The following is an 18,744-nucleotide window of genomic DNA, read 5'->3' on the forward strand; positions in this document are numbered from 1 at the left end:
TAGGCAGACATTGCTCTCAAGAAAAGACAGGCTATGTTCACACTGCCCACAAAATGAGGTAAAAACTGAGCTGCACTTCCTAACCTCCTGCAAAATGTACGACCACATTAGAGAGACCTTATTCCCTCAGATGGCACAGATCCACAATCAATTAGAAAAAAACAAACCCCATTTTCATAAACTCCCATATCTACTGGTTGAAATACCAAGAAATGGCAACCAGTGAAGAACAAACACCATTGTAAATACAACCCATATGTATGCTTATTTATTTTCCCCTTTGCATTTTAACTATTTGTACATCGTTACAACACTGTATATATATATATATATATATATATATATATATATATATATATAATATGACATTTGTAATGTCTTTATTCTTTTCGAACTTCTGTATGTGTAATGTTTGTATTGTTTATTTCACTTTTGTTTATTATCTATTTCACTTGCTTTGGCAATGTTAACATATGTTTCCCATGCCAATAAAGCCCTTAAATTGAATTGACAGAGAGGGAGGGAAGGAAGGAAGGGGGCGACAGAGAGGGAGGAGGAAACAGAAAGGGAGGAGGGAGGGGGAGACGGGAGACGGGAGAGGAGGGGGAGACGGATGAGGAGAGGGGAGACGGGTGAGGAGGGAGGAGACAGGGGAGGAAGGGGGAGACAGGTGAGGAGGCAGGGGGGTGAGGAGGGGGGAGGAGGGAGAGACGGGTGAGGAGGGAGGGGAGGGGTGTGGAGGGGGGAGAAGGGTGTGGAGGGGGGAGAAGAACGAGGAGGGAGGAGATGGGTGTGGAGGGGGAGACCGGTGAGGAGGGGGGAAACGGGTGTGGAGGGGGAGAAGGGGGAGGATGGGGTAGAAGGGTGAGTGTAATGTTTACTGTTAATTTATTTATTATCTATTTCACTTGCTTTGGCAATGTTAACACATGTTTCCCATGCCAATAAACCCTTGAACTTAATTGACAGAGAGGGAGGAGGGAGACAGAGAGGGAGGAGGGAGGGAGGGGGAGACGGGTGAGGAGAGGGGAGACGGATGAGGAGGAGGGAGACAGGTCAGAAGGGGAAGACAGGTGAGGAGGGGGGAGAAGGGTGTGGAGGGGGAGAAGGGTGTGGAGGGGGAGAAGGGTGAGGAGGGGGAGAAGGGTGTGAAGGGGGAGATGAGTGAGAAGGGGGAGAAGGGTGTGGAGGGGGAGAAGGGGTGTGGAGGGGGGAGAAGGGTGTGGAGGGGGAGAAGGGTGTGGAGGGGGAGAAGGGTGTGGAGGGGGAGCAGGGTGTGGAGGGGAAGAAGGGTGTGGAGGGGGAGAATGGTGTGGAGGGGGAGAAGGGTGAGGAGGGTGAGAAGGGTGAGGAGGGGGAGAAGGGTGTGGAGGGGGGAGCAGGGTGTGGAGGGGAAGAAGGGTGTGGAGGGGGAGAATGGTGTGGAGGGGGAGAAGGGTGTGGAGGGGGAGAAGGGTGTGGAGGGGGAGAAGGGTGAGGAGGGGGAGAAGGGTGTGGAGGGGGAGAAGGGTGTGGAGGGGGAGAAGGGTGAGGAGGGTGAGAAGGGTGTGGAGGGGGAGAAGGGTGTGGAGGGGGAGAAGGGTGTGGAGGGGGAGAATGGTGTGGAGGGGGAGAAGGGTGTGGAGGGGGAGAAGGGTGTGGAGGGTGTGGAGGGGGAGAAGGGTGAGGAGGGGGAGAAGGGTGTAGAGGGAGAGAAGGGTGAGGAGGGGGAGAAGGGTGTGGAGGGGGAGAAGGGTGTGGAGGGAGAGAAGGGTGAGGAGGGGGAGAAGGGTGTGTGCGTCAACAGCTTGCCAGGCAGTGGAGAGAGAGCATGTGTTTCTTACCTTATCTGTGGAACAGAGGGCTCGACTGGAGTAGGATGGGGATATTCAGATAGTCCAAATACATGTGTTTTATAGAAAAATACATTTTTCTAAAACTTAAACGGAAACTTGCTCGCATGAAGAGAGCGAGAGAGAGAGAGACAGAGAGAGAGAGAGAGAGAGAGAGAGAGAGAGAGAGAGAGACAGAGAGACATAGAGAGACACAGAGAGAGAGACAGAGAGAGAGAGAGAGAGAGAGAGAGAGAGAGAGAGAGAGACAGAGAGAGAGAGAGAGACAGAGAGAGAGAGAGAGAGGCAGAGAGAGGCAGAGAGAGACAAACTCGTTGCAGCCTTAGGGTCTCTATCATACCATCTGGTAGTGTCTTGGCTGCATCAATTCGTAGTCAGTACAATAGTCAGCTAAGTTAGCCACCTAGCTAGCTAAAGCAACGAGGCCAACTGAGGCTATTTTGAGGTCGTCCTTGTCTAAAACAACTCCATTCATATGAAACAACCTGTAGGTTGATCATTGTAGCCTTCTCCTTCTCCTTCAGCCAACTTCATTCCCTCCTTTTAATTCCATGTCGTATTGATTAGAAATCCTCTACTTCACTTGCTGCACATGGAGCCTCTGACTGTAACGCTGCTTTGACTGGCCAACCATCATAACAAGCTACACATGAAACATGTATAATATAATAGTCTATCCTTCTGAATATTCAAGTCCCATCCCTATAGTGGAGCACAGTGTCCCATTCACACTGACACAAGGCCTGTGTTTTGTTCTGACCTCAGAGTCCTAGGGCTGAGTGTGTTCTGACCTCAGAGTCCTAGGGCTGAGTGTGTTCTGACCTCAGAGTCCTAGGGCTGAGTGTGTTCTGACCTCAGAGTCCTAGGGCTGAGTGTGTTCTGACCTCAGAGTCCTAGGGCTGCGTGTGTTCTGACCTCAGAGTCCTAGGGCTGAGTGTGTTCTGACCTCAGAGTCCTAGGGCTGCGTGTGTTCTGACCTCAGAGTCCTAGGGCTGCGTGTGTTCTGACCTCAGAGTCCTAGGGCTGCGTGTGTTCTGACCTCAGAGTCCTAGGGCTGCGTGTGTTCTGACCTCAGAGTCCTAGGGCTGAGTGTGTTCTGACCTCAGAGTCCTAGGGCTGAGTGTGTTCTGACCTCAGAGTCCTAGGGCTGCGTGTGTTCTGACCTCAGAGTCCTAGGGCTGAGTGTGTGTTCTGACCTCAGAGTCCTAGGGCTGCGTGTGTTCTGACCTCAGAGTCCTAGGGCTGAGTGTGTTCTGACCTCAGAGTCCTAGGGCTGCGTGTGTTCTGACCTCAGAGTCCTAGGGCTGAGTGTGTTCTGACCTCAGAGTCCTAGGGCTGAGTGTGTTCTGACCTCAGAGTCCTAGGGCTGAGTGTGTTTTGACCTCAGAGTCCTAGGGCTGCGTGTGTTCTGACCTCAGAGTCCTAGTGCTGAGTGTGTTCATTCTGTTTCGCTGAAGTGTTACAAATTGAGTGATAGAAATGTAAAGGCAAACACACACACACACACATACACAACACATACATACACACACACACACACACACACACACACACACACACATACATACATACACACACACACACACACACACACACACACACACACACACACACACACACACACACACACACACACACACACACACACACACACACACACACACACACACACACACACACACACACACACACACATACACACACACACACACACACACACACACACACACACACACACACACACACACACACACACACACACACACATACATACATACACACACACACACACACACACACACACGGGTGAAAATGAGAGTATAGTTGTGGTCAAAAGTTTTGAGAATGACGCAAATATTAAAGTTTGCTGCTTCAGTGTCACATAGTAAGGGCTATAAATGGCAGGTGAAGATGTAGATGACGTATGTCTGTTGATCAACGAGAGGGTGTAACTGTGTTAGAGGGTGTAACTGTGTTTGATGGTGTAACTATGTTAGATGGTGTAACTGTGTTAGAGGGTGTAACTGCGTTAGAGGGTGTAACTGTGTTACAGGGTGTAACTGTGTTAGAGGGTGTAACTGTGTTAGAGGTGTAACTGCGTTAGAGGGTGTAACTGTGTTAGAGGGTGTAACTGTGTTAGAGGGTGAAACTGCGTTAGAGGGTGTAACTGCGTTAGAGGGTTTAATTGTGTTAGAGGTGTAACTGTGTTAGAGGGTGTAACTGTGTTAGAGGGTGTAACTGTGTTACAGGGTGTAACTGTGTTAGAGGGTGTAACTGTGTTTGAGGTGTACCTGTGTTAGAGGGTGTAACTGTGTTAAAGGTGTAACTGTGTTAGAGGGTGTAACTGCGTTAGAGGGTGTAACTGCGTTAGAGGGTGTAACTGTGTTAGAGGTGTAACTGTGTTTAAGGGTGTAACTGTGTTAGAGGGTGTAACTGCGTTAGAGGGTGTAACTGTGTTAGAGGGTGTAACTGCGTTAGAGGGTGTAACTGTGTTAGAGGTGTAACTGCGTTAGAGGGTGTAACTGCGTTAGAGGGTGTAACTGCGTTAGAGGGTGTAACTGTGTTAGAGGTGTAACTGCGTTAGAGGGTGTAACGTGTTAGAGGGTGTAACTGTGTTTGAGGTGTAACTGTGTTAGAGGTGTAACTGTGTTAGAGGGTGTAACTGCGTTAGAGGGTGTAACTGCGTTAGAGGGTGTAACTGCGTTAGAGGGTGTAACTATGTTAGATGGTGTAACTGTGTTAGAGGGTGTAACTGCGTTAGAGGGTGTAACTGTGTTACAGGGTGTAACTGTGTTAGAGGGTGTAACTGTGTTAGAGGTGTAACTGCGTTAGAGGGTGTAACTGTGTTAGAGGGTGTAACTGTGTTAGAGGTGTAACTGCGTTAGAGGGTGTAACGTGTTAGAGGGTGTAACTGTGTTAGAGGTGTAACTGTGTTAGAGGGTGAAACTGCGTTAGAGGGTGTAACTGCGTTAGAGGGTGTAATTGTGTTAGAGGTGTAACTGTGTTAGAGGGTGTAACTGCGTTAGAGGTGTAACTGTGTTAGAGGGTGTAACTGTGTTAGAGGGTGTAACTGTGTTACAGGGTGTAACTGTGTTAGAGGGTGTAACTGTGTTAGAGGTGTAACTGCGTTGAGGGTGTAACTGTGTTAGAGGGTGTAACTGCGTTAGAGGGTGTAACTGCGTTAGAGGGTGTAACTGTGTTAGAGGTGTAACTGCGTTAGAGGGTGTAACGTGTTAGAGGGTGTAACCGTGTTTGAGGTGTAACTGTGTTAGAGGGTGTAACTGTGTTAGAGGTGTAACTGTGTTTAAGGGTGTAACTGTGTTAGAGGTGTAACTGCGTTAGAGGGTGTAACTGTGTTAGAGGGTGTAACTGCGTTAGAGGGTGTAACTGTGTTAGAGGGTGTAACTGTGTTAGAGGTGTAACTGCATTAGAGGGTGTAACGTGTTAGAGGGTGTAACTGTGTTAGAGGGTGTAACTGTGTTAGAGGTGTAACTGCGTTAGAGGGTGTAACGTGTTAGAGGGTGTAACTGTGTTAGAGGTGTAACTGTGTTAGAGGGTGTAACTGCGTTAGAGTGTGTAACTGCTTTAGAGGGTGTAACTGTGTTAGAGGTGTAACTGTGTTTAAGGGTGTAACTGTGTTAGAGGGTGTAACTGCGTTAGTGGTGTAACTGTGTTAAAGGGTGTAACTGTGTTAGAGGGTGTAACTGCGTTAGAGGGTGTAACTGCGTTAAAGGTGTAACGTGTTAGAGGGTGTAACTGTGTTAGAGTTGTAACTGCGTTAGAGGGTGTAACGTGTAACTGTGTTAGAGGTGTAAATGCGTTAGAGGTGTAACTGTGTTAGATGGTGTAACTGTGTTAGAGGGTGTAACTGTGTTAGAGGGTGTAACTGCGTTAGAGCTGTCAAATGGGCTGTTCTTGTGGTCATTGTCACGAAGCCACACCTGTCCTACTAGCTTTAGAAATTCTATATAGAAATATAGAAATAATGACACTTAAATTGATCATTAAAGAAAATAAAGACGATTTCTATCAGTCTATCGAGGTGTAGATCACATTGCAGAGTTCTAACTTGAAAACAAGTCTGCATGGGATTTATCATTAAAAAAACTAGTGTCTATAACTGGGATTGAACATGTGACCCTTAGAACCTGAGATTGCGGATTACACCCTTCTGCTACCCCTGTCCTCAGCGCCCTAGCAAAACACAAGCCTACCTCATGGTAATAGTCCTCACTGTTGCCCCTTGTGGTGACATCCTGTATTTAAGCACAAAGCTCCCTTGTGAGTTTAAAGTAAACAACTCTACAGTTAAATTAAGGCATTCATTCCGATTGGTTAAAAATTCAGCCATTAATTCCCGTTTGGTTAAATTAAGGATTAAGGTTTTTGGTTTGGGTTAAATTCAGCCATTAATTAAAACTTGCCTTGCTAACTCATAGTGGATGGCACAGTGGACTAAGCAGTGAGTTCCCGCTCCCAGCTCCCGCTCCCAGCTCCCAGCTCCCGCTCCCAGCTCCCGCTCCCAGCTCCCTGCTCCCAGCTCCTGCTCCCGCTCCCAGCTCCCAGCTCCCGCTCCCAGCTCCCTGCTCCCAGCTCCTGCTCCCAGCTCCCGCTCCCTGCTCCCAGCTCCTGTTCCCAGCTCCCGCTCCCAGTTCCCGCTCCCATCTCCCGCTCCCAGCACCAGTTCCCGCTCCCAGCTCAAGCTCCCAGCTCCAGCTCCCTCTCCCACTCCCAGCTCCCGCTCCCAGCTCCCTCTCCCAGCTCCAGCTCCCAGGTCCCAGCTCCCGCTCCCACTCCAGCCCCCGCTCCAGCTCCCGTTCCAGCTCCCGCTCCCAGCTCCCAGCTCCCGCTCCCAGCTCCCAGCTGCCGCTCCCAGTTCCAGCTCCATCTCACAGCTCCCTCTCCCGCTCCCGCTCCCAGCTCCCTCTCCCGCTCCCAGCTCCCGCTCCCAGCTCCCTCTCCCAGCTCCAGCTCCCAGGTCCCAGGTCCCGCTCCCACTCCAGCCCCCGCTCCAGCTCCCGTTCCAGCTCCCGCTCCCAGCTCCCAGTTCCCGCTCCCAGCTCCCGCTCCCAGCTCCCAGTTCCCGCTCCCAGCTCCAGCTCCATCTCCCAGCTCCAGGTCCCAGCTCCCTCTCCCGCTCCCGCTCCCAGCTTCCTCTCACTCTCCCGCTCCCAGCTGCCGCTCCCAGCTCCCTCTCCCAGCTCCCGCTCCCAGCCCCCGGTCCAGCTCCCAGCTCCCTCTCCCAGCTCCCGCTCCCAGCTCCCTCTCCAGCCCCCACTCCAGCTCCCAGCTCCCTCTCCCAGCTCCCGCTCCCAGCTCCCTCTCCCAGCTCCCGCTCCCAGCTCCCACTCCAGCCCCCACTCCAGCTCCCAGCTCCCTCTCCCAGCTCCCGCTCCCAGCTCCCTCTCCCAGCTCCCGCTCCCAGCTCCCTCTCCCAGCTCCCACTCCAGCCCCCACTCCAGCTCCCAGCTCCCTCTCCCAGCTCCCGCTCCCAACTCCCAGCTCCCGCTCCCAGCTCCCTCTCCCAGCTCCCGCTCCCAACTCCCAGCTCCCGCTCCCAGCTCCCGCTCCTGCTCCCGCTCCCAGCTCCGGGCATTGCAGTTTTTACTTTTGCCCCTAGTGGACAGTTTTGACTGTGTCTCCCGGACGTCAGCAAAAAAAAAATGTCAAAGAAAAGTCCCGCCTTTGGAAGCATATACAGTTTCCTCTCAATAAGAGAACAGAGCTGCTCTCATCCAGCCAGTACCGGGGCATTCAGAGTCCTCTACTGTACTTCACATCCATGGATCAGAAATGCATGTCGTGTATTCTATCTATTACGTGGATAATGTGTTCTAAATGTGTTCTTGTACACTTTCATCCATCCAATAGAATAGAGTTCAGATGTGTTGCATGATCTCCCCCCTAACTAGACAACAAATAATAAACACTTACTTCATTTTGAGTAAAAAAACAACAACAACAAAAAAAGCTACCCACAATGTGTAAATAAATTACACAGGATATGATGCATGGAAAGTATGTATTTTCCCCAGTGAGACAGAGGGACTAAAGCGTGTGACATTTTGTGAACTTTCAGTTCCCCTCTCAGACACAATTAATCAATACCTGAGCAATCTCCCCTGGCCCAGGAAGTGCTGTCAGGATTATCCTAAATTAAGACCTGATTAATTGATTGTCAGAGTGAGAAGTCAATGAATTGGATAAGAGCAACATGGCTCAATTTGTGACACTTTCAATGACACAGGTAACTGTCAAAATAAAGGAAACCCCAACATAAAATATCTTAATAGGGCGATGGGCCACCAGCCGCCAGAACAGCTTCAATGCGCCTCGGCACAGATGCCTGTATTTCAGACTACAACCAAGAACCTAAACCACACCAACTACCTAACTATGCCGACGTTAATACTGAAACACAAATGCTTTCCAATCATATCTCTATTATATGTATTATGTCCCTAGATTAGGCACCCATCATTTATATATATATATATATATATTCCTGAATTAAATATCTTTCTCAAATGGACTTGTAGGGTGTAGTTAATAACACGTATTATATTAATAATTAATTAATAATTAATCATATTTAATATTTATAATATGTATTCGTCAGCGTAACACTATAACTGTGGATTGTGAGTGACCTCAATTTAATCATTACATATCAGTACAAATGTACAAATGTTTGTTTTTTAATGTTTAATAATACGTTTACACACAAATGAAAATGTGTCTTTGACGCTCGAGTTTACAGTAAAATGATCAAACAGACATAAAACATACACATTGAATATTTATATTTCACTTCGCCAGAGCATCATTTACGTTCGTCACCGCTGCGTGGATAAAGGATATGTTTTGCGAGCGGCACCGTAAATCCCCAACTTTACTATGTGGTGTGATCAATGGCAATCCCATGTTTTTCTTTCAGTCAAGTCCGTTGTGGTGAAACGGGTCGACAGCGGCGCGGTGAACATCTCAACAAGCGCCATAGGTCTACATTAACCGTACGACACGTGGTGGACCGGGGGATTTCTTTCCGTTACTCCTGAGAATATATGTGCCATTTTCTTGGTAAAGTATAGGATTGTTGTATAATCCTTATAATTCACTACATGATGTGCTACTCTACTCTTCTCTCCTCCTGTTAAATCCACACCCATGTTTCGGATGTTATCACCGATCAGCTATCCATCTTTTGTCATTCAGAAAGTTTGACATTTTTTAAATGTTATAGTTGCAACCGATCATAATAAGACATGTGTGTTAACTATTAATACTCGTGGATTATCCATATGCAATTCTGATCCAGGAAAAAAATGCAAAGCTCGAGCCACAAAATCCGGTGTTTCAAATCGTGGATAACAAAACGTATGGATTCATGCTCTCAGTGATAAAGATCACATTCAGCAGGTTAACTGTTGTTGCACAGGGGGGGGGGGAGTACTTACTTGAGCCCAGAAAACAGTCCGTGATCCTTCTAAAACAGCTTGTCGAAGACGGACCATCTTCCATGTCTGTGAGCGAGCAGAGCGCGAGAAGGGACACGCTACCGATATCAACCAGGCTACGGTGCGTCTCTGCTCAAACTCCCGCTGCTCGCTGCTAGAACTGGGGCGGTTGGTCCTGAATGAGATTAAATGTCCTAGGTCCTAATAGTCCGTGACCAACCGAGCCGGGAATGCCGTGGTCGTGAGCAGTACGTGGTCCGTTACCAGCACGGTAACGTAAACGTATAGACGAGAGCAGTAGTGGTGAAGGGTCTCCCCCTCACTCGCCTTCCAAGGAGTAGATAAACGTGGGTTGGAAAGCCTCCTCTCCTCGCCTGGCAGCACTGAAACAGTGAAAGTGCAAGATTGGGAAGAGAAAAAGAGCGACTGAACGGAGGGAGGCGCACGGGCTGGGAGGAGGGAGAAATGGGAGTGTACTGTAAACCGTAGACGGCGACGGATAAAATAAACCGGGAAGTGCAACGTACAGTTAGTTGGTGTACGCTGACTCCCGTCCCCCCAGCTAGCTGTTGTGTTTAGTTAACTCATCCTGGGTGTCGCTCGTTGCAGAAAGGGCTGAGCCACCACCACACCACACGCCCAGCCAGTCGACTACTCTCTGGAGAGTACGAAAGCTTTCACACGAAAGCTGTCTCCAGATCGATATGCTATGCGTTTTCAGTACTACAGCAGTGAGTCAGGGTCGGTAGGGGAGTGTATAAGTGTGTTTTCTCAGGGTTGGTAACAATGTTTATATAAATCATTGGTTGGTAACCGCTGCTGTACCGCCTACATCCTCTATATTTTATTGATGTTAAAATGAAAGACGTGGAGAATTCTCCACAAGAGGGATAAGACAAATGGAATAGAATGGAGGAAGAATCACATTAGAATAGAATTAGCAATAGACCCACTTTGCGTTCGTTTTTTATATGCAAACACAATTTACGCTTTGTCTCCAACATTATGCTAGTCCACATGCTATATAGCTAGTATAGAGCTTTGATTCAACATTGAATAATATATTTATTTCTCTATCAAAATGTAGCAAAATCCAAATCAGAGAGTAGTTTGCTCTATATAGTGAAAATGAATAGTCTGGCCAGAGATACGCCAAACATTACACTGGTAAAGACCATGTTGCATGACAAAGACAGCTAGTCATTATAATATAAAGGCAGTCAGTCAGTCATTATAATATAAAGGCAGTCAGTCATTACAATATAAAGGCAGTCAGTCATTATCATATAAAGGCAGTCAGTCAGTCATTATAATATAAAGGCAGTCAGTCAGTCATTATAATATAAAGCCAGGCAGTCAGTCATTATAATATAAAAGCAGTCAGTCAGTCATTATAATATAAAGGCAGTCAGTCAGTCATTATAATATAAAGGCAGTCAGTCAGTCATTATAATATAAAGGCAGTCAGTCATTATAATATAAAGGCAGTCAGTCATTATAATATGAAGTCAGTCAGTCAGTCATTATAATATAAAGGCAGTCAGTCAGTTATAATATAAAGGCAGTAGTCATTATAATATAAAGGCAGGTCAATTATAATATAAAGGCAGTCAGTTATTATAATATAAAGGCAGTCAGTCAGTCATTATAATATAAAGTCAGTCAGTCAGGCAGTCAGTCATTATAATATAAAGGCAGTCAGTCATTATTATAATATAAAGGCAGTCAGTCATTTATAATATAAAGGCAGTCAGTCAGTCAGTTATAATATAAAGGCAGTCAGTCATTATAATATAAAGGCAGTCAGTCATTATAATATAAAGGCAATATAAATAAAGGCAGTCAGTCATTACAATATAAAGGCAGTCAGTCATTATAATATAAAGGCAGTCAGTCAGTTATTATAATATAAAGGCAGTCAGTCAGTCAGTATAATATAAAGGCAGTCAGTCAGTCAGTCATTATAATATAAAGGCAGTCAGTCAGTCATTATAATATAAAGGCAGTCAGTCATTATAATATAAAGGCAGTCAGTCAGTCATTATAATATAAAAGCAGTCAGTCAGTCATTATAATATAAAGGCAGTCAGTCAGTCATTATAATATAAAGGCAGTCAGTCAGTCATTATAATATAAAGGCAGTCAGTCAGTTATTCTAATATAAAGGCAGTCAGTCAGTATAATATAAAGGCAGTCAGTCAGTCAGTCAGTCATTATAATATAAAGGCAGTCAGTCAGTCAGTCATTATAATATAAAGGCAGTCAGTCAGTCATTATAATATAAAGGCAGGCAGTCAGTCATTATAATATAAAGGCAGTCAGTCAGTCAGTCAGTCATTATAATATAAAGGCAGTCAGTCAGTCATTATAATATAAAGGCAGTCAGCCAGTCATTATAATATAAAGGCAGTCAGTCATTATAATATAAAGGCAGTCAGTCATTACAATATAAAGGCAGTCAGTCATTATAATATAAAGGCAGTCAGTCAGTTATTATAATATAAAGGCAGTCAGTCAGTCAGTATAATATAAAGGCAGTCAGTCAGTCAGTCATTATAATATAAAGGCAGTCAGTCAGTCATTATAATATAAAGGCAGGCAGTCAGTCATTATAATATAAAAGCAGTCAGTCAGTCATTATAATATAAAGGCAGTCAGTCAGTCATTATAATATAAAGGCAGTCAGTCAATATAAAGTCAGTTATAATATAAAGGTCAGTCAGTCATTATAATATAAAGGCAGTCAGTCAGTCATTATAATATAAAGGCAGTCAGTCAGTCATTATAATATAAAGGCAGTCAGTCAGGCAGTCAGTCATTATAATATAAAGGCAGTCAGTCATTATAATATAAAGGCAGTCAGTCATTATAATATAAAGGCAGTCAGTCAGTCATTATAATATAAAGGCAGTCAGTCATTATAATATAAAGGCAGTCAGTCATTATAATATAAAGGCAGTCAGTCAGTCATTATAATATAAAGGCAGTCAGTCAGTCATTATAATATAAAGGCAGTCAGTCAGTCATTATAATATAAAGGCAGTCAGTCATTATAATATAAAGGCAGTCAGTCAGTCATTATAATATAAAGGCAGTCAGTCAGTCATTATAATATAAAGGCAGTCAGTCAGTCAGTTATAATATAAAGGCAGTCAGTCAGTCATTATAATATAAAGGCAGTCAGTCAGTCAGTCATTATAATATAAAGGCAGTCAGTCAGTCATTATAATATAAAGGCAGTCAGTCAGTCAGTCATTATAATATAAAGGCAGCAGTCAGTCAGTCATTATAATATAAAGGCAGTCAGTCAGTCATTATAATATAAAGGCAGTCAGTCAGTCATTATAATATAAAGGCAGTCAGTCAGTCATTATAATATAAAGGCAGTCAGTCAGTCATTATAATATAAAGGCAGTCAGTCAGTCATTATAATATAAAGGCAGTCAGTCAGTCATTATAATATAAAGGCAGTCAGTCAGTCATTATAATATAAAGGCAGTCATTATAATATAAAGTCAGTCATTATAATATGAAGGCAGTCAGTCATTATAATATAAAGGCAGTCAGTCAGTCATTACAATATAAAGGCAGTCAGTCATTATAATATAAAGGCAGTCAGTCATTATCATATAAAGGCAGTCAGTCAGTCATTATAATATAAAGGCAGTCAGTCAATCATTATAATATAAAGGCAGGCAGTCAGTCATTATAATATAAAGGCATTCTGTCAGTCATTATAATATAAAGGCAGTCAGTCAGTCATTATAATATAAAGGCAGTCAGTCAGTCATTATAATATAAAGGCAGTCAGTCAGTCATTATAATATAAAGGCAGTCAGTCAGTCATTATAATATAAAGGCAGTCAGTCAGTCATTATAATATAAAGGCAGTCAGTCAGTCATTATAATATAAAGGCAGTCAGTCATTATAATATAAAGGCAGTCAGTCATTATAATATAAAGGCAGTCAGTCAGTCATTATAATATAAAGGCAGTCAGTCATTATAATATAAAGGCAGTCAGTCATTACAATATAAAGGCAGTCAGTCATTACAATATAAAGGCAGTCAGTCATTATAATATAAAGGCAGTCAGTCAGTTATTATAATATAAAGGCAGTCAGTCAGTCAGTATAATATAAAGGCAGTCAGTCAGTCAGTCATTATAATATAAAGGCAGTCAGTCAGTCATTATAATATAAAGGCAGTCAGTCATTATAATATAAAGGCAGTCAGTCAGTCATTATAATATAAAAGCAGTCAGTCAGTCATTATAATATAAAGGCAGTCAGTCAGTCATTATAATATAAAGGCAGTCAGTCAGTCATTATAATATAAAGGCAGTCAGTCAGTTATTCTAATATAAAGGCAGTCAGTCAGTATAATATAAAGGCAGTCAGTCAGTCAGTCAGTCATTATAATATAAAGGCAGTCAGTCAGTCAGTCATTATAATATAAAGGCAGTCAGTCAGTCATTATAATATAAAGGCAGGCAGTCAGTCATTATAATATAAAGCAGTCAGTCAGTCATTATAATATAAAGGCAGTCAGTCAGTCATTATAATATAAAGGCAGTCAGTCAGTCATTATAATATAAAGGCAGTCAGTCATTATAATATAAAGGCAGTCAGTCAGTCATTATAATATAAAGGCAGTCAGTCAGTCATTATAATATAAAGGCAGTCAGTCAGTCATTATAATATAAAGGCAGTCAGTCAGTCATTATAATATAAAGGCAGTCAGTCAGTCATTATAATATAAAGGTCAGTCATTATAATATAAAGGCAGTCAGTCATTATAATATAAAGGCAGTCAGTCATTATAATATAAAGGCAGTCAGTCATTATAATATAAAGGCAGTCAGTCAGTCATTATAATATAAAGGCAGTCAGTCAGTCATTATAATATAAAGGCAGTCAGTCAGTCAGTCATTATAATATAAAGGCAGTCAGTCAGTCATTATAATATAAAGGCAGTCAGTCAGTCATTATAATATAAAGGCAGTCAGTCAGTCATTATAATATAAAGGCAGTCAGTCAGTCATTATAATATAAAGGCAGTCAGTCAGTCATTATAATATAAAGGCAGTCAGTCATTATAATATAAAGGCAGTCAGTCAGTTATTATAATATAAAGGCAGTCAGTCAGTTATTATAATATAAAGGCAGTCAGTCAGTATAATATAAAGGCAGTCAGTCAGTCATTATAATATAAAGGCAGTCAGTCATTATAATATAAAGGCAGTCAGTCAGTCATATAATATAAAGGCAGTCAGTCAGTCATAATAATATAAAGGCAGTCAGTCAGTCATTATAATATAAAGGCAGTCAGTCAGTCATTATAATATAAAGGCAGTCAGTCAGTCATTATAATATAAAGGCAGTCAGTCATTATAATATAAAGGCAGTCAGTCAGTCATTATAATATAAAGGCAGTCAGTCATTATAATATAAAGGCAGTCAGTCAGTCATTATAATATAAAGGCAGTCAGTCAGTCATTATAATATAAAGGCAGTCAGTCAGTCATTATAATATAAAGGCAGTCAGTCAGTCATTATAATATAAAGGCAGTCAGTCAGTCATTATAATATAAAGGCAGTCAGTCAGTCATTATAATATAAAGGCAGTCAGTCATTATAATATAAAGGCAGTCAGTCATTATAATATAAAGTCATTATTATAATATAAGGCAGGTCAGTCAGTCATTATAATATAAAGGCAGTCAGTCAGTCATTATAATATAAAGGCAGTCAGTCAGTCATTATAATATAAAGGCAGTCAGTCAGTCATTATAATATAAAGACAGTCAGTCATTATAATATAAAGGCAGTCAGTCAGTCATTATAATATAAAGGCAGTCAGTCAGTCATTATAATATAAAGGCAGTCAGTCAGTCATTATAATATAAAGGCAGTCAGTCAGTCATTATAATATGAAGGCAGTCAGTCATTATAATATAAAGGCAGTCAGTCAGTCATTACAATATAAAGGCAGTCAGTCATTATAATATAAAGGCAGTCAGTCATTATCATATAAAGGCAGTCAGTCAGTCATTATAATATAAAGGCAGTCAGTCAATCATTATAATATAAAGGCAGGCAGTCAGTCATTATAATATAAAGGCATTCTGTCAGTCATTATAATATAAAGGCAGTCAGTCAGTCATTATAATATAAAGGCAGTCAGTCAGTCATTATAATATAAAGGCAGTCAGTCAGTCAGTTATATATATAAAGGCAGTCAGTCAGTCATTATAATATAAAGGCAGTCAGTCAGTCATTATAATATAAAGGCAGTCAGTCAGTCATTATAATATAAAGGCAGTCAGTCAGTCATTATAATATAAAGGCAGTCAGTCATTATAATATAAAGGCAGTCAGTCAGTCATTATAATATAAAGGCAGTCAGTCATTATAATATAAAGGCAGTCAGTCATTATAATATAAAGGCAGTCAGTCATTATAATATAAAGGCAGTCAGTCATTATAATATAAAGGCAGTCAGTCAGTCATAATATAAAGGCAGTCAGTCAGTCATATAATATAAAGGCAGTCAGTCAGTCATTATAATATAAAGGCAGTCAGTCAGTCAGTCATTATAATATAAAGGCAGTCAGTCAGTCATTATAATATAAAGGCAGTCAGTCAGTCATTATAATATAAAGGCAGTCAGTCAGTCATTATAATATAAAGGCAGTCAGTCAGTCATTATAATATAAAGGCAGTCAGTCAGTCATTATAATATAAAGGCAGTCAGTCAGTCATTATAATATAAAGGCAGTCAGTCAGTTATTATAATATAAAGGCAGTCAGTCAGTCATTATAATATAAAGGCAGTCAGTCAGTCAGTCATCAGTATATATATAAAGGCAGTCAGTCAGTCATTCATATATATAAAGGCAGTCAGTCAGTCATTATAATATAAAGGCAGTCAGTCAGTCATTATAATATAAAGGCAGGCAGTCAGTCATTATAATATACAAGCAGTCAGTCAGTCATTATAATATAAAGGCAGTCAGTCAGTCATTATAATATAAAGGCAGTCAGCCAGTCATTATAATATAAAGGCAGTCAGTCATTATAATATAAAGGCAGTCAGTCATTACAATATAAAGGCAGTCAGTCATTATAATATAAAGGCAGTCAGTCAGTTATTATAATATAAAGGCAGTCAGTCAGTATAATATAAAGGCAGTCAGTCAGTCATTATAATATAAAGGCAGTCAGTCAGTCATTATAATATAAAGGCAGTCAGTCAGTCATTATAATATAAAGGCAGTCAGTCATTATAATATAAAGGCAGTCAGTCAGTCATTATAATATAAAGGCAGTCAGTCATTATAATATAAAGTCAGTTATTATAATATAAAGGCAGTCAGTCAGTCAGTATAATATAAAGGCAGTCAGTCAGTCATTATAATATAAAGGCAGTCAGTCAGTCATTATAATATAAAGGCAGGCAGTCAGTCATTATAATATAAAGGCAGTCAGTCAGTCATTATAATATAAAGGCAGTCAGTCAGTCATTATAATATAAAGGCAGTCAGTCAGTCATTATAATATAAAGGCAGTCAGTCAGTCATTATAATATAAAGGCAGTCAGTCATTATAATATAAAGGCAGTCAGTCAGTCATTATAATATAAAGGCAGTCAGTCAGTCAGTCAGTCAGTCATTATAATATAAAGGCAGTCAGTCAGTCATTATAATATAAAGGCAGTCAGTCATTATAATATAAAGGCAGTCAGTCAGTCATTATAATATAAAGGCAGTCAGTCAGTCATTATAATATAAAGGCAGTCAGTCAATCATTATAATATAAAGGCAGTCAGTCAGTCATTATAATATAAAGGCAGTCAGTCAGTCATTATAATATAAAGGCAGTCAGTCAGTCATTATAATATAAAGGCAGTCAGTCAGTCATTATAATATAAAGGCAGTCAGTCATTATAATATAAAGGCAGTCAGTCAGTCATTATAATATAAAGGCAGTCAGTCATTATAATATAAAGGCAGTCAGTCAGTCATTATAATATAAAGGCAGTCAGTCATTAATATAAAGGCAGTATAAATAATATAAAGTCAGTCAGTCATCATATAATATAAAGGCAGTCAGTCAGTCATTATAATATAAAGGCAGTCAGTCAGTCATTATAATATAAAGGCAGTCAGTCAGTCAGTCATTATAATATAAAGGCAGTCAGTCAGTCATTATAATATATAAAGGCAGTCAGTCATTATAATATAAAAGGCAGTCAGTCAGTCATTATAATATAAAGGCAGTCAGTCAGTCATTATAATATAAAGGCAGTCAGTCAGTCATTATAATATAAAGGCAGTCAGTCAGTCATTATATTAAAGGCAGTCAGTCATAATATAAAGGCAGTCAGTCAGTCATTATAATATAAATAAAGTCAGTCAGTCATTATAATATAAAGGCAGTCAGTCAGTCATTATAATATAAAGGCAGTCAGTCAGTCATTATAATATAAAGGCAGTCAGTCAGTCATTATAATATAAAGGCAGTCAGTCAGTCATTATAATATAAAGGCAGTCAGTCAGTCATTATAATATAAAGGCAGTCAGTCATTATAATATAAAGGCAGTCAGTCAGTCATTATAATATAAAGGCAGTCAGTCAGTCATATAATATAAAGGCAGTCAGTCAGTCATTATAATATAAAGGCAGTCAGTCAGTCATTATAATATAAAGGCAGTCAGTCAGTCATTATAATATAAAGGCAGTCAGTCAGTCATTATAATATAAAGGCAGTCAGTCAGTCATTATAATATAAAGGCAGTCAGTCAGTCATTATAATATAAAGGCAGTCAGTCAGTCATTATAATATAAAGGCAGTCAGTCAGTCATTATAATATAAAGGCAGTCAGTCAGTCATTATAATATAAAGGCAGTCAGTCATTATAATATAAAGGCAGTCAGTCAGTCATTATAATATAAAGGCAGTCAGTCAGTCATTATAATATGAAGGCAGTCAGTCATTATAATATAAAGGCAGTCAGTCAGTCATTACAATATAAAGGCAGTCAGTCATTATAATATAAAGGCAGTCAGTCAGTCAGTCAGTCAGTCAGTCATTATAATATAAAGGCAGTCAGTCAGTCATTATAATATAAAGGCAGTCAGTCATTCATTATAATATAAAGGCAGTCAGTCAGTCATTATAATATAAAGGCAGTCAGTCAGTCATTATAATATAAAGGCAGTCAGTCAGTCATTATAATATAAAGGCAGTCAGTCAGTCATTATAATATAAAGGCAGTCAGTCATTATAATATAAAGGCAGTCAGTCATTATAATATAAAGGCAGTCAGTCAGTCATTATAATATAAAGGCAGTCAGTCAGTCATTATAATATAAAGGCAGTCAGTCAGTCATTATAATATAAAGGCAGTCAGTCAGTCATTATAATATAAAGGCAGTCAGTCAGTCATTATAA

The 18,744-nt window shown here is 41.1% G+C and overlaps 1 protein-coding gene across 1 annotated transcript in view; it reads right to left on the reverse strand.

Annotated features, from left to right (window-relative positions):
- LOC135524875 (cAMP and cAMP-inhibited cGMP 3',5'-cyclic phosphodiesterase 10A-like) overlaps nucleotides 1-9,691 on the reverse strand; it is a 174,800-nt gene extending 165,109 nt beyond the window's left edge. Inside the window, exon 1 of the mRNA XM_064952731.1 lies at nucleotides 9,290-9,691. Within this exon, the coding sequence (XP_064808803.1) occupies nucleotides 9,290-9,353 (64 nt within the window). The 5' untranslated portion in view covers nucleotides 9,354-9,691. The remainder of the gene's footprint in view (nucleotides 1-9,289) is intronic.
- Nucleotides 9,692-18,744: the final 9,053 nt, after the last annotated feature.

Source organism: Oncorhynchus masou, chromosome 31, assembly GCF_036934945.1.
Source record: "Oncorhynchus masou masou isolate Uvic2021 chromosome 31, UVic_Omas_1.1, whole genome shotgun sequence".
Classification (NCBI taxonomy): Eukaryota; Metazoa; Chordata; class Actinopteri; order Salmoniformes; family Salmonidae; genus Oncorhynchus; species Oncorhynchus masou.